This window comes from Pseudopodoces humilis, chromosome 19, assembly GCF_049639895.1.
Source record: "Pseudopodoces humilis isolate 2021_Gansu_Grassland_sample_001 chromosome 19, ASM4963989v1, whole genome shotgun sequence".
Taxonomy (NCBI): domain Eukaryota; kingdom Metazoa; phylum Chordata; class Aves; order Passeriformes; family Paridae; genus Pseudopodoces; species Pseudopodoces humilis.
This window is the reverse complement of record NC_142218.1, coordinates 6120043-6136972: the sequence shown is the minus strand read 5'-3', so window position 1 is coordinate 6136972 and position 16930 is coordinate 6120043. Positions and strand designations below refer to the sequence as shown.

The following is a 16930-nucleotide window of genomic DNA, read 5'->3' as shown; positions in this document are numbered from 1 at the left end:
AAGATTTGCCCAGGCAGCCTTGTTTTCTGTACTACGCACAGGCTGCTTAGTCCTGCCAAGAAAAAATTCAAATTTTCCCTATTCACAAGCATTGTGGGGGCTCAGGGAAGTACTTTAGTAGATCAAAGCATCCTACCTGGCAGTGTTTTGGAGCCAGGTTTTGGTGTCAGTCCTCGAGCCTGAATGATATCCACTTCAAGCTGCCCATTTCGCTCTTGCAAGCCAATTTCCACATCCCCTAAACCAAAATGTCAAAATATATAGAAGACTTTCAAAATAATACACCCTTAATTAAAAAAATGTTTAAAAAACAATCTTCGTGTCCCTCCTACACAAGCTATAACAAACTGTATGGGCCTGATTTCCTCCTGTATTACTCTGGAGCAGCTCCACAGTGATTCCAGGCCACATTTTCAAAAGGAAACTCGACTGGGAGCCCTCTAAAACGGCTTTGGTGGCTCAGTCTCCTACTCTTTATGGCAGCAAGCTTCTCTTCTCTCCCAAATGGAAGAACCTAGGACTGGAGGCTGCTTTGGAAAATGCAATTATGGCGGACTGTAATAAAATTCTTACAGAGCCTTAGAGAGTGGTGGGCCTTAGAGAGGAAGAACCCCACAGGATGTATTTTTGGGATTTCAGCTGCATTTTACTTAGTCTATGCTTTTCAGAGCTGAGGGAGAAAGAACACAAAGCTGCTGCTCTCCTCCTAATGCCACATTTGCTGCAGTCAGCAAAACCTTTCAGCCAAGCTCACTTGATTCAACAGAGAAATGGAGCAGGACAGTGTTAGATCAGCAGATGCTGGACACATTATTAAGTGGCTTGTTGGAGCTGTCTGTTCAAGACTCAATTAAAGCCACCCAATTCCCTTGTGTTCCTTACCCATGGAGGTGGTGGCCAAGGTCTGACGGCCAACAAACTGTGCAGGGCCCATGCTCCCCAGGAAGTCACTAAACTGCCCAGCAGATGCCAGATGGACTCCACTGAAATTCAAGCTGCAAAAGAAAATTATTTTGGCAAGTAGTTAATCTGCATTTTAAAGCAACTCAGTAACTAAAGAATCAGATTTAATATATCTTCAAAATGAATGACATCTACGGAAGCCTTTTTTTTTGAGCAAAATTCAATGATTTCCACACAGTTTAGTTACATGGAATACATTTAAAATCTCTTTCCTTATCCAGAAAGCCCAATAATGGGTGCAGTCACCAGCTGGTCAGTATTTGTTTAGCTGTAAGTTATTTTCTCTAAGAAAAAACTCTGCCATTGCAGCTCATATCTGGCCTGTCACCTCTTCAAGTAACAGATTCCTAGAACTGCTTGTAAGATGTCTCTTTGTAGCCATCACTTCCCAGACCTCATTTCTGGGGAGGAAATAATCCATTTAGAGCAGCAGTTAAAAGTGAGACGAGCAAGCGTCTCGTTTTGCCCGAATTGATGCAGGCAACCATCAATTCCTTATTTATTTATCACACACACACACACACATCTCCTTTTTGATCAGAGGGTCCCATTTCCTACTGCAGAAGCCTCCATGCTGTCCACTCCGTGGTTTTCATATCTGCTTCCATGACTGCAGTCACAAAGAGGATCTGAATATGGGTGGCAAGGCTAACAGGACAACATCCTCAAACACCAGCAGCGTCTCTGCCACAGTCACCACAGCAAAACAAAAGCTCTTGGGATGACACAGCCTCCAGATCTCATCACCAGACAGTGAGGCTGGGCCATGGCAAGCTACAGGTGCTGGTCACTGCACTAGGACATGTGCATAGCAACACAAAAGCATCACAATCTGTGGTACACTGACATAAATCAAGATTTACCCAGTTGTACCCTGATTTACGCAGCTGTTTTGGAGGTTGTAGAAGAACTTGCTGCAAATGATAAGGAGGAGGCTTGAGGCCAGCATTTGACACCTACATTTGTCCCAGGGGCATCTGCCAAGCCGTGACACAGCTGCTGAGACACACGTCAGGGGCTTTGTGCCGGGATACCCACGCTGCCGTGCCGGGTGCTGCTCTCTGCCTGCTGCGTGCCAAAGTCAGGTGCAATTACAAACCTCCTCCACTTCTCCAAAAGTCCTTGGAGGGGGGCAATTAGCCACGGAATGATACAGCCCCCTGTTCCCCAAATCCATTTCTCACAAAGGATGCTGTGAGGAGGCTGCACGTTGGGTACAAGTGACGGCAGAGAGGAGCCCCGCCTGCAGGGTGGGCTGGGGACCGCAGGCTCTCACATAGCTGAGTCAACCACAAAGACTTGCTGATGCCCCCTGCAAGCCAGTTACATTTAAAAGACATTCAAAAGAAAAGGAATTCTTTTCCAACCCCATTCAACAAGCAGTGTGTTAATTTCAGGTTGGGATTTCAGCTCTCATTAGCTATTTACAGACCTGCTCTTAGCCCCATGGGAGTATTTATTTATTCTGACAGGGAAGGAGGATGCCAGCACACACACCTCAGCATCTCACCACACATGGGGACTGAAGAGGACACGTCACTAGCACAGGTTCATGGGGTGGCTTAGCTCCCTGCATTAAATGGCCCAACTTTTCCATGGAATGCTGCACCTCCCTTCTACACTGACCTGGCTCTTTGAGAAACCTGGTTATTGCTGCTACACAGGGAGAGCTGCTGAGCCATCAGCATGGAAAAACCTGCCCTTGAGCTCCTTATGAATGTCACCTTTGTGAAAAGGGACGTCTTGGCATCCTGGGTGACCAGCTTGGGAGTGGCTCTGCTTGGGTTCAGTGTTTTTTCACCCTGCATCCACTGTTTGCACCAACACTCCAGGTGATATTTTGAGATACAACAGAAACAGTAGCATTTATTTAGCAGAGAAGGCTTAACGTTTTTCTCAGTTTCCTGTCACCAACACCTTAGCAGCACAAGGTGCATGCCCAATGTCCAGGGCCACACGCTGCTCCCTGTGGGCACACAATTCCTGCCCCACCACCCACCTGGTATCTGTCAGCCTCACTGTGGCAGCAGTCTCTGGGACCAGGGCAGAGGGGCTGGATTTGTGGCCTGGCTCCCCATGATAAACTGTGCACAGAGAGAGCCCCAGGGCTGGCAAATCTGCAGGGACATGGGATGGGGGAAGCAGAAGAAGAGGGAGCCCAGAGCCAGACAGGCTTTATCAGGCTCGTGATTTTCCCATACAAGGAGAGAAAAAGGGAGTCCTGGTGCACATGAGGACCGGCGAGACTCCGTGACCCTGCTGCTCAGGCATTTTGGGCTGCACACAGAGTCAAAAAAGGATGAAAACTAGTGCCTAGAGAACTCAAAATAGTGCAGGAAAAAGGAGACCTGACAGACAAAGACATGAGATTCAGCAGGAGATGAATGGACCATCAGCCAGAAGGTAAATGTTTTCTTTATTCTCTTCAACTCATGCAAGACAAATGGGCCAAACTCGGGTCTCGCTCCTGCCCTGGGGAGCGTGTGACCTGAGCGAGCACGTAAATAACAATCTGGCAAGACAGCTCACAGCCGTTCAGGGAAATGTTCACTGCTGTGCTCAGAACAGATGCTTGGGATAATTAGCAAGATGCTGAGGACTGGGACAGAGGAGGGGAAGGCCAGGACTGAGTGAAGCTGAGGGCTCTGAGAGTTCACAGCACACCCAGAACCAGTCTTGGAGCAATTCCTCTCTAGGGGGAGTCCAGCCATGTTACTGCAGAGGAGACACAAAGGTGGGAGAAGACCACCCACAGAAACCCTGCATGCTGCAGGACAACAAGGGAGAGAAACCCCTCTGGACCCTGAACACTCACTAAACCACTTCCTCTTACCTGCCAGGGAGAGAATCACATCAAAGGATGATGCCAAGTGTTCCTCTGCACTGTGCCTGTGTGGAGAGAAGGCAGCTGTGCTCTCACACCAGCCCACCCCTCCTCTGGTCTAGCAGGTGTCCCTGCCCATAGCAGTGGGGCTGGAACCAGCTGATATTTAAGGTCCCTTCCAAGCTGTTCTGTGATGCTATCCATGAGTGCTGCTAGCAATGGCTCTGGCCAGCAGCTGGGACAGCTCTGGAGAAAATAAAAGCACCTGGTAATAGAACAGCTGATGCTGCAGCCTGCATCAATGATATAGAGGTAAAAAGCAGGAGAGTATGAAGGACTGTTAAAAAACACAAGAACAAGAGCTGTTGGGCTAAAGGTGAACCACTGGCAACTGGAAATGTTTACAGCAAAGCAAAGGCTGCTGTTATCCTCCATAAATTCAGAAGTCAGAGAGCTCTGGATGACCTTGAAACGATGAATGCTCTGCAGTGCAAACTACAGCAAGAGGGCTGGATGCTGCAGGGACACCCAGACTGGGCCACCAGCACAGACCCTTGCAAGGAGGGCAGCAGAGCTGCTGCTTGAATCAAGCTGCTGATCCCAAGGGGAATGGCAAAGCTCACTTAGAAACACAGGCCAAGGTCAAGACTCCATCAGTCTGGATAACAGCCCTAGTTAATGGGCTTACTAGCACTATAAGAAACTCAGTATTAGATTAGACAGTTAATGTTCCCCACTGCTGTTATATTTGACTGGGAAGGGAAGACATAGGGAATTACTCCTGTAATAGATTATGCCATTAACTGGTAGAACTGGCTGCTACATTGCACAGAGGCTGACCTTTTGCAGTGCTGGTTTATTAGACACTAGAAGCAGCAGCTCTAAATCTTGGCTTTGACCAATTCCTGGACATATATTTGAGTATTGCCAATAATCCTGGAATGGAAACAATTTCTGTCTGGAAAAATCATAAGCTATCTCCAAGAAAGCCACTGCTTCTCCCTTGAAGGGAGATGGAAGAGAAAAATAAAACAGCAGAAATTTAGTATGAATGTGAATTAAAAACAGCAGGAACCATTCAGCAGAATAGACTAAATTTTGGATGCTCAAATCCAGCTTAGTGAGCTGTCTGTCAAATGCTCAGAGAGAAGCTGGGATGGTGAGCTGAGGGGGACATGTACTGTGAGATTGGTGGGACAGGCTCTCCCCCATTCACTCACTAGTTTGTCCTGCAGTTAAAACAGGGAAGAAAAGAGCTCCAGGGAACACTGTGACTTCTTTCAACTCTAAATGCAGCCCTGATGCTCCCAAGAGCCCTTCCCTGCCACTGTGGAGCACGCTGCAGGCTCGGCAGACCTTTCCTAGCTGCCCTTTACATACACAGTTGTTCTGACCTGCCCTTGATCCAGCAGCCAGCTCTCCAGCTGAAACCAGCACACACTGGATGTGCTGGAGACAGGCTCCTGAAGGGATTTGCTGCAGGTGACAGTGGTGTCTCCACCTTGGTGACAGCCAGCAGATGTTTCACACACAGTGGAGTGATCCTGGAAAGCCCTTCCCTTGCCATTGCCCAACATGTCTCTCCCTGAAGGGGAACAATCACTACAACCTGGTTATCACCGATAGGAGATGCCTTTTTTTTTTTTTGCTGCATCTAAAGAGAAATGCTAAAAATAGCCAGAGGAATAAAGAGGGAGCGCTTTGCAGCTGACTTGCAAATAGCAGCTGTCAGAGCCAACAGGGCCCTGTGATGGGACCATCTCATGCTGCAAAGGGCTGCACACAGAGAAGATTAACAGGTGACACTTGTCAGCCTTTTGTCTAAAGGGCACAAATCCTCCACTGAGCGAGGGCAGCGCAGCCTTTGAACAGCAAAGCGAAATTAATTCTCTTCTCTGGCCCTTTGCTTTCACTAATCATGGTTTACAGGCTCTCTTTGCCACAGCCAAATGGGAATGATTTTAACAGAGTTAAAGATTATGGATTTGCTGTGGAATTGGTTGTAAGTTGAATGCAATGCTGTTTTTGACCGGAAGGCAGAGGGAGAACACAGGGAAGTCAGCGATACCTCCAGCGTGTCAAGGACAAATGAAGGACATTTTGCTGGAGGATGCTCAGACCATGGTAGCTGAGCAGGGACAGCAGAAAGATTACACTGGATACTATTGAGGCCGGGATCTCTGAGTCCACCAGTGCAGCAGAAACCTGCATGAACAATAACACTATCTGCACAGGCACCAGCTCCAGGCAAGGCTCAGCACAGGCTGCAAACGCCGTCCCAGCCTGATGCATCACACAGCCATGGCTGTGCCCAAAGCATCCCTGGCACCACAGACAGCAGGCACAGCCGTGTCCCAGGCAGGCTGCAGGCTCGGCAGCAGGAACACCCCGAGCTGGGACAGCAGGGAGAGCAGGGACAGCCACGAGAGGGAGACAAGAGCCCGCAGCAGCCTGGCAGCAGCTCCCGCACGCTGTCTCCATGCAGAGCAGGTACCAACCAGCACCCCGGTGGTGAGAACAACCCTCCAATCCGAGCCCATAAACCATTTCTGTCTTTTTGTTCATATGCAGAATAAAACTGGTTGTGTGGACAGCCTGGGGAACAAGAGGCTGAAGAGCAGCACTGAGGAAAGGGACCTGGGGGTCCTGGTTGATGGCAAGTTGAATGTGAGTCAGCAGTGTCCTGGCAGCTGGGAGGGGATTGTCCTGCCCTGCTCTGGTGCAGCCTCATCTCAAGTCCTGGGGGCAGTTTTGGCACCACAATATAAAAATGACATTGAGCTATATTAGAGAGAGTTCAAAGGAGGCAGTGAGGATGGTGATGGGACTGGAGGGGAAGCCTTATGGGAAACACTGGAGGCAGCTTGGTTTGTTTATCCTGGAGGAGACTTCATTGTGGTCTTCAGCATTCTCATGAGAGGAAGCAGAGGGGCAGGTACTGATCTCCTTCCTCTGATGACCAGTGACAGGTCCTGAGGAAACGGTATAAAGCTGAGTCAGTGGTTTGGTTGGATGTTAGAAAAAGGATTTTTGCCCAGAAGGTGGTCAGGCACTGGGACAGGCTCCCCAGGGCAGTGGTCACAGCACTGAGCCTGTCTGAGTTCCAGAAGCGTTTGGACACCGCTCTCAGGAACAGGGTGGGACTCCTGGGGTGTCCTGTGCATGGACAGGAGTTGGACTTGAATATCCTCGTGGGTCCTTTCTAACTCAGCATATTCTACATTCTATGGATCATAGAAGCTGTGTGCTCAAACTGGGGCTGAAACTGCCCAGACCTTCTTTTTGAAACACAACATTCCTAATCCTGATTATTTAGGAAGTCTGTGCAACCTCTGAAGACTGTGTTCTTGTGCTGCATGCTGTAGGTCAGGGTGTATGAAATCTGTCCTCTGTAGAGTAATTTAAGAGTGGCTTAAAGGCTCCTTGCCAGCTGGTTGCTTCTCTGCTCTTTCAGGTTAGCAGCATTTCCTGACCTGCTCCTTGCAAAGATCCGTGTCCTTCCCCTCCGTGTGCAAATCATGCAGTCGCTTCCCTCATGGCACAGCAGCTGCTCCTTATATACGACTGGATGGAGAACCAGCTTTTCAGAGTTTGCTTGTAAACTGATCAGGATTTGAATGCCTAGATGGACAACACTGATTTCAATGCAAAATGCTATGCAGAAAATGCAGAGCAGCTGTGCTGATCCCTCTCACACAGCATATGTGGCTCTGCTCAGTCCCCTCTGCACTCCCGCCTGCCGGTGGCTACAGATTAGCATGCAGAGTGCGCAAAGGCAGACACATTTAGGGAAAATGTATCATTAATTTCTCTTCCTGTCCGTGCGGAGTTTGTCTGACCTCTTTTCCAAATCTATTTTTAAATTGCTTCAGGGACTCTGTATGCCAGGTATCCCATTATGCTGTTGCGAGCGTTTGCAGAATCAGCTTGTCAAAATCTTGTAATACTGGCAGGAAATATGGTCAGAATGCATCTCCACAGGTCAGCCAGTCCACACCCAGGTCCCAAGGCCAGAGCAGCCTTATTCACTCCTTCCATGACAGCTGCTTTTCTAACCTGTTATTAAATTCCTTCCCTGAGAGTTTATTCCTGTGCATTGTTTTACTTTTTCCTTCCCAATCTTTTTCCAGTCCTTCCTCTTTATACATCAGTCCTGAGCATCATTTCTGAATTATCAGTTTGAAAAACAGACCACATATTCCCTTTCTTTTCCTCTTGATACCATACTTTTTTATAAATCTTATAAGACTTTGAGTACATCCTTGATTGTACTAGTGTGTAATGGCCACATGCTGCTGTGCCTGTGCAGAAGAAATAGAGAGCGAGGCAATCATCACCCCCCTTCACAGGCTGGGTGTAACTCCCTCTTGTCCAGGAGCTCTCTCAGGAGAAGAGAATTGTGTGTTTCCCCTTGGACCACATCTCCATTCCTGTCTCTCTGTTTCACAAGTTACACACCTTGACTCCCACGGAGCTCTGCTGCTCCACTGCTGCAGGTTCAGCGAGGTGGTGAGGCCAGACAGCTTCAACACAGCCACCCCCAGCACACCCAGACAACAACTATTTTCAGAAGGTAACATTTTGTCTTGTTCTTTTCACGGATTCATTTACACTATCCACACAAATACCTATTTGCCATCATCTCAAGTCTCCAGAGGTGATACATTCTTGAAGAGCTGCTCCACTGTGTCTGGTGATCATGGGATATGTTTGGGCCCAGGGTTCAGAGACTATTGTTCTGTTCTTGTAAATAAAAAAGACTTTTTTTTTTTTTTTGGTCCTCTCATGGAATAAACTTGCAATTAATAAGTAAGTTGCCTAAACACAGCCATGCATCTCAGTGGTTTGACTCGGACAGCTGAGCTAACAGATACACCCCACATCTACATCTAACAGGAAGCTAAACTCTCCAGCTCTATCTTCAAAAAACAGGGACAGCAACACATTCCTTCAGCCAAAAGAAATGGGGAGGGGAAAGTCTCCTCTGAGACTGATAATGTATTTGACAGTTATTTTATTTGAGCATTAAAAAAACTCTATCAGAACTCCAATTTCAGGGAGCAGTAATGTTCTGTGTAACAATCACACTCATCCATATTGCATGTTAACGTCTTTTAAATCGCATCTCACGGGCAGGAGCCAAGCAGATATCTATCAGCTAAGGAGGAAAGCAGAACTTGCCAATGTCCATTACTCCATCTTTCAAATATTTATGGTGTGCATGAAGAATATGCATCCAACTGCACTGTGCAGGGACTGGGCACACAGCCCCTTAACCTGTCGAAGTCAATGTGAACGCTGCAGGAGCCTTCAGTTTGGCTGGGAAGGTTTTCCATGCAAATCTATCCCTGCAGGACCCAAACCTACCCTAACCCCACCAACTGCACACCCCTCCTCTGCCAAGCAAGATCTCCAACTCTGCCTCTCAACAAGCTCTGTTTCTCTCTGGGCCACTCCACATTCTGTAGCATTTTTAGCACTGTGACGTGCTGTCTTATGTGCTGTAACACATTGTACTCCGCTCGCGTATCCTATTCCTTCTGCTGTATGAATTCTGCCACTGAAACAGTGCTATAAAAACTACGCAGTGAATTCTGTACAAAGACCTCCCCCACTCCCTTCCCCACCTTGCCAGGCTAGCTCCATTTTTAGCAATCACTAGTCATCTCAGATGCACTGAATAAAAGATAGCTACCTGTCTTCAGTGAGCAATTCTGTCTGTTCCCAAGAGGTTGCTGAAGGTGGGATTCACTGTATTTCCTGCTGTAACTACAGCTCTCAAGGTCACATCCTTTCCAAGCTGTGCTGGTCAAGCTTTGCCATCACAAAAGGATGTGCTGTTGCTGAACAGGCCAAGGAATTTCTTGATACATTACAGAAATAATCTACATTATTATCCAGCCTTTCCTGGTTTCCATCTCAAAAGACACCAACTTCTTACAGCCTGAACTGATATTAACAACACGTTTCATCACATTTTTTTAAAGGACTCAGATAAAAAGAGGCCTGAATCTTTATAATCTGTTATAAAAGCGTCTACAAGCCTCCTGGTTTTGGACGTCAAAAAAGAAACATTCAGGGAATAGCTGCAACGTGAATCTCCTGAATGAGGCATTCAGGAATCAAGTCTTTTGGTCATTCTTGAATGCTGATGGATAACTTCTGGTGAAGGGAATTTTCCCATGGCCATGTGGTCACAACCCAGGCCAGTATTTTCTCCTGCTTCCTGTTAATTATTGTTCCACAGTGAAGCAGAGAAGGGCAGGCAGCTGGCCCAGCCTAAGTCCCAGTGTTGGCTCACATCAGCCCAGCAAGAGAACTGGTACCAGGGACAGAAGAAAGCCAAGAGATGTGAGATGCCCATGCTGGTGGCACCTGTGCCAGGCTGTGTCCTGCCTCCTGCCCGGGGCACAACAGGGCAGAGCTCAGGCTGTACTGCCCTCACCATGGAGAAGAGAGGTGAGATGGCTAACGACAAGATGCTTCCTTGCTGGACCTGCACACTCATCTCAGATAATACAAGAACAATCCTCCAAGTCTTTGTCAGTCACCACCTGCTGTGCTTTTCTAAGGTAAAAATCACCTGATCTCTCCAGAACTTAATCATCTCAGCAGTAGCCAGCAAGAACAAAAACACTATGAGTACCACTCACTAGGCTCTACAGCAGCTAGCAGGCTTTTGTTCCAGGGCCATTTTTATCTTTCTGCTCCATTTTCAGGAAGAAAAGTGTTTGGCAGGAACAAGTTACATGCAAGTCCAGAATCTACTGCTTTTTGAATGCTGTACATGGTCTCGTGCAGCTGCAGCAAAACCCAGCCAAAACAAGATGTAGATCATGCAAGAGCCAGGATGGAGCTGAGACTCTGCTGAATCTCACAGGGCTGTTTGTGAGTTATTCCTATATTCGGAATTGTATCCTTGCAGCAATCCTGGTGTCCTAAGACTACCCCATAGGCACTTACTACAGTGGGCAACTGTTTTCTCAAGCAGATCTTTAAGTATAGACATAGAAGAAAATATTCACTGCTATAGAGATTCGTAACCAGTGCTAAGATTGCTGTGGATGAATTATGAATGGAAACATCTGTGTATGTGAAAGCACAACCAACCTGGCTGCAGCAGATCTGTTCTCCAACGACAGGGGAAGAACAGACAACAAGGTTAGAGAGCACATCACTTCCAAACCCTGTTTGAGGGCAGACTGTAGCCATGAAGATCCCCCCAAAAAAGGGAACAAAAAGGTGGCAGTGCTGCTTGAGATCTACAGAGATGGAAAAAAAGCAAGACCCTGAGGTGAAAGATCATTCAAAAATAGCAGGTAAGTCCTAGTGTAAGAAAAACAGTCTAAGAGCCAGTCTGTTGTGAAAAACAACTCGGTAGACCTAGTGAGGGCTTGACAGATGACGTCCCATGTCCTCCCTGTAGCACCCAACCCAGCCTGGCTCCAACACCTGGATTCATGAGGCTTGGTGCCTGCCTGGGATGGTGAGAGCGTGAGGGAATGAAACCTGGACATGAGAATGACTGAAAACAGTTTTGTTCAGAGTAAATACCTACTTCTCCTTCTATGAAGTACCACATTGAGTTTTATTATATTAATTGTCTATACTAGCACACGACCACTGTGAAATAGAAAATCTGGGTAAGAAGGTTGGAGGACTTTTTGTCTGGCAAAAATTTACATGAAGCAGTGTATTGACAAGGTCAGCGTTTCCTGGCATGCTGTATGAGCTTTAATTCCAGGAGATGCATCATTTAGCCCAGCTAGTCTCCAGTATACTTCATCTTCAGATAAAGGGAGTATTCAAAAGAAGGACTAGCGTATCTCAGAGGTATGTCCCTGCATAATGAGCCTGTCCATGAAAAAAAAAAATCTGGATTTTATGCACTCTGGTGTTCACATGAAAGCAGCATTGCTCAAAACCATGCACTTCAGAATATTCTCTGACTGTGATACCTTGCACTAGCACAGAGCAGCTGTGGCAGGTGCCACTAGCTCCCTGCAACAAACAAAAAGCAGTCAGTGAGCAACACCTTCCAAAAGCAGTTTGTATGGCTGAGGGCAGGCATTTGCTGCAGCAAAGTTTCACCAAATCTTTGATCACTTCAGCGTGCCACCTTTGGAAGGGTCCTTTTAGTCCTTAAATTGATAAGGATTATAAAAACCACACAGAAGCTGAGAGGTTTTGAATCTGTCTTCTTCCAGGTGTGAACACACCAAAGGGATGCATGGGTGGAAAGAACTAGAACAGCATTGCCTTGCTGAAAACCAGGGGTTTGACAGTCACTGGTGAAAACTCTCTGACCTGCACCAGTCTGCACCAGTCACAAACCCAGCTTTTATTAGAAAGAAAATCAACTTGCCACATCTAACAGAGACATATGAATCTTCATTCTGCCTCCCTGGGAAGACAGCTACAGCAAACAAGAGAGGTCAAAAGAAATCTGATTTAGGAGAACACATTTCTGTTCCTCAAAGCTATTCCCCAAACAATTCCATTCTTTGCTGCAGGAAAAGAAAGCAGAGAAACTCCCCTCCCACCATGTTTCAAGAGAATTGAGTCCTCTTAGCTCTTTGTACTCTTAGCCCTGTTTGCTTATCACTTGTGGCTCAGACAGATAGCTGCAATTCCCACTGGGTTCCCAGAAGAGATTAATTATCCCACCTAGGAACAAAGCATCCAGGAACCACTTAATCACACTTTTCAGAGAAGAAACTACCCCATCTCTGGCCGAGGTGCTGGCAAGGATGATCTGGCAGCGCTCAAGGTTGGAATACCAAACATTAGGCTTGTTCTAATACAGACACTTGGATTGCAAGACAGGCTTTTCCCTTTTTCTGTTGAGCTGATAGCTACACATCACCTGACTTAAGGTGAGACAGCACTTGTAGGGGTGCAGCGTTTTGTTGGCAGAAATACTCCCCCTCCATGAAAGCCCAACAAAGCAGCTGCTGTATGCAGTGAGAGGACACAGACCATTCAGGGAATTACACACCTTCCCAGGAGGGTAAGCTATGTAAATATAAAAAGGAAAGAATTTTATTCTGCATGAAAGCAGATTCTTGCTCCTCATTGCCCAGGGACTGAACTTAATCACTAATCCTCTGCATCTAGTAGCGGAGGCAGAACTCCAAGCCACAGGACTGTGCTGGTGTAGCAGGAATATTTCCCTGGAGACAGCAGCTCACAGAAGAGATAAGGTACATCACAGCTTTTGAGTGACAAGATTGCTATCGCAGTCTGTGCCTCATTACTATTTTGAACCTTCAGCACAGATCTATGATGCCTTTCCAGGATTAGCCTACTTCTAAAGCTAAAGAAAGTCTCTTCATTTACAGCCTGTTACTTATTTAACACCAGAATCACATTAATTGAGAGTGCCTTTGGACTATCTCAGCATTTTAGCTGTACAGTGTACTCGGAATATCACACAGGACTAGAGAGAGCATACAGAATGATGCCAAGCGTGGTCCTTGGCTTAAACAGACACCTTTTAGGTATAGAAACATTTTGGACTCGCACCTAGAAAGCATAAAATCGAATGGTACGAACTGCTTCCTTTTTAAATACTGTGGGCTTTTTGCTTCCAAAGATTGCCATGAACAGTCATCTTAGTAAAACTATTAAATTTCCATATATGGCTTTAAGTAATGGAAATACAAAAGCCAGAATTGAAGACAAGTCAGGTCCCAAAGTTCTGGCCTAAAGATCCCCTGCTTTGCATTCTGCTATGAAGTGTAAATGCAAGTGTGTTGTAACTTCTCTTGGGGTCAAAAATCTTTTCTGAAACACATTCTTTTAGGACACTGTAACTCAGATGAAACAAAATAAAGTTTTTCACCAAAGTACACACAGGCTCCAAAATATGTATTTTGATATCAGAATTTTGCTATGCTATCATGTATTTTATTACTTTCACCCTTTTCAGCACCTTGAAACTTCTGCCTGCCCCAAACCAAAGGGCTATTTTTGAAGAGGGGAAATGGACTATTGTGCAACATTAGAAACTACTGGCTTATAATTTACGAGCAGTAATGAGCCTCTGCTATTGACCCTGAATTACTCATCCAAAGGCAAAGCGGTTAAAAGTAATGGGTATCTGCTTCAGCTCAGAGTAATGAGGACACTAAAAAAAGTATATAAACAGTCGAGTATGTGCCAGCTATGCAGACAGAGAGATCTGCTCTAATTGGGTGGGCAGTACACCTGCAGCACAGGCAAGTCAGAAAAACACAATGTCCATCGTGCTGGAAGAAACTTAATACATACAGGGACAGCACATCCCATGAGTGATTAGCCAACTCCCTTTTGATGACTTACTTTCCCTCTGATCCATAGCTGTTCATGCTGTCCTCGATGGACTCGTGGCTGGCTTGACGGACAGTCCTGCTGGGCATTTCCACAGCCAGGCCAGTTTCTGTGCTCCTCTGGATGGCTCCTTTCAGTCTCCGACCATCACCATCTAGGAACACAAGGGGAGAAAGGCAGTCAGCCTCTATTCCCAGAGCCTTCTGCACTGACAGAGCCAAGGGGAAACAGAGAAGGTCTTCTGAAGACCAGCCTGGCATCTGTCACGCAACGTTTCCCTTACTCAGCCCTGCTTCATCAGCAGCTCCTGAGCCACCTCTGGAACACACTCACTGCTTCACCATGCCAGGCCCAGCAGACACTCAGAGCATGCACACCCTCCCCACCCACTCCAACCATTTGTACCAATTAATTATCCACTGAGCAGGCAGCCACACCAGCTGGCTACACCCAGAGCTACCCAGTCAGGGAACACAGTAGCAGCAACCACGGGCACAGCTGAGCTCTACAGCCTGATGCCTCCAAGCCTTTCCCAAATCCCACGTTGCTGCCTCAGGTTGTGTAGAACAGCACAAAGAGTGGCAGGTCCTAGTGGACATTGAGTGAGCAGGGGGGAAGAAGAGGCCAGGCAGCACCAGAGGTGTTATGAAAGCAGGAGCCCTCCCAGACCAGCCACACAGGAATAGTTGGGCACAGCCAAAATGTTCCCTGGTGGCACTGGAAAGGCACCAGCAATGGAAAACCCTGGAGAGGACTATTCCCCTTGGTAGACGCCCTCAGCCACAGCATAGAGGGAATTAAGTGGATTCTGGTTCCTCCTGGGTGCAGTGTTCAGAGGCTCAGCCCTCTGAAATTAACAGCTGCTATTTTCATCCTCCATCTCAAGCAGTCTGTTTCTCAGAACAAACCATCTTATGTAATGAATATGTAATGAATACCATTACTATTAATTGCTGTAGCTGGTGTTAGGAAGCTCCAGATTTCATCCCACATAGAGCACTCATCCTGAAACACATCTGCTCCAAGTTTTCTGAACAAAGCAAAAATTATCTAAATCCTCTAATGATACCCAGTCATTACCCTGGATTCAGGCAACAAACCTCTGACCCACAGTGCTCTCAGAAACCTTCCAGCTTTTTTGAGTACCACCTCCAGAGGAGAAATGACCCAGCAACTGAGTCTGGAGAACTCAGGATTGCCAAATATTAAAGAAAGCAAATCTTTCAAAGAATCACAGGATGGGTAAGGTTGGAAGGGACCACAGTGGGTGATCTGATCCATCCTCCCTGCTGAAACAGGGTCATCCTAGAGCACACTGCACAGGATTGCGTCAAGACGGTTCTTGGAATATCTCCAGTGAGGGAGACTCCACAACTTTCTGGGCAACCTGTTCCAGTGCACCCACACAGTGAAGTTCTTCCTCGTATTCAGGTGGAACTTCTTGTGAATCACTTTCTGAACTGCTCTGGAAATATGAGGGTATCTGTAATAACCTGCCTAAAATACACTCTTATTTGTAGCAGGCTGCTTGACCTAAAACATTTTTCTTTAGATCTTGGTGCGAAGAGGGACTTTAGAAAAAAAATTCAGTAAGATATCAGAAATGCTTCCTATCCCACTTCTCCAATTATATCTACATGGAAATGCAAAGACAAAAATTCTCCTATAAATACAGCTGTAAAGTACCTTTTCCTCTACTATCATGAGGTTTCCAACCGGGTAAACGTGCTGAGCCCAGGGCTCTGTACCAGCTGCTGTCCCCACATATGGTGCAGCCTGTGTACACATGTCCCTGTGAGCTAAGGGGATTGAATTTGCATGTTCTGGGTTAACGTTAACTACAGCTTGTACTGTTTGTGTGCCTAGAGCAATGCATGAAGCACATTGTATAAATCAGGAAGTTACACAAATGTAAAACATATTTCTCATGTGCTTTCAAAATCCAAACCTTCAGGCAAGAATAACAATATGGGCATCAACAAAAGTGAAGCTTTTCTATTTTCCCAACCAGTGCAAAGCAGCTCCCTTTGATTCACCCTCTTTAGCCTCGTGCATCTCGCTGGAGCCTCTGATGGGGTTTGTAGGTTCCTCTGAGGGCACATCCCACAGCCATGCGGGCAGACTTGATGGTCTGTTTCATTTGTCTTGCATTCACCTCCACAAACAATATCCGAGTCATCCACACGCACCAGTGCCCATCCCTCCCTCACGTGTGCACTCAGAGCGCTCATCCTCCTGCCCTCTGAGGTTAGTCCTCACAAGAGCTCTGCCAGCAGTCAAAGCATCAAATGTCATAAATGTAGGAAACAAATTAAAAATGCCCCATTGCCCAGCCATGCAACATCTGTTTAAAAAAAGAATCTCTTCTTTCCCCAATCTAACGAGATGTGCCTGGAGACACTCAAAATTAAAAGACGATTCATCCACAGCTGGCAACAAACGAGAGGCTTGGGACAGAGCAAGGGTTTGGAGGTGCTTGCTCTGTTCCATCAACCATCTCCTGATTGAAAGGCAGTGAAATGAAGCAGAAGGGCCCAAAGGCAAGGAAAGGCAGCAGTGTGGGAGCACCAGGGCACTGTACCAGATATTTAGCTGGCACGGGGGCGAGTTCAGCTGTAGAGCACCACATGCACAGCTTTCCACTACTGCTGGATGGGTCATTTTCTACTAGTCTTGATTGCTTTTTCAGATTAAAAAAAAGAAAGAAAAAAAAAGAAAAAATACAAAGGAAGAAAAAGGGAAAAAAAAAAAGGAAAGGATAAAATGGCAAAAGTTTAATCAAGAATCTCTGTAAAACAAGACAATGGGAATAAAGGACAAAAATCGTTTGTT

At 46.5% G+C, this 16930-nt stretch overlaps 1 protein-coding gene across 1 annotated transcript in view; it reads right to left on the bottom strand.

The window, feature by feature from the left end:
• The window catches only part of RIMS4 (regulating synaptic membrane exocytosis 4), a 55023-nt gene that overhangs the window by 9905 nt on the left and 28188 nt on the right, over positions 1 to 16930 (bottom strand). The window contains exons 2-4 of the mRNA XM_005524673.3: positions 14111 to 14252; positions 883 to 995; positions 137 to 238 (exon numbers count right to left, since the gene is read on the bottom strand). Coding sequence (XP_005524730.1) covers positions 137 to 238; positions 883 to 995; positions 14111 to 14252 — 357 coding nt within the window. The remainder of the gene's footprint in view (positions 1 to 136; positions 239 to 882; positions 996 to 14110; positions 14253 to 16930) is intronic.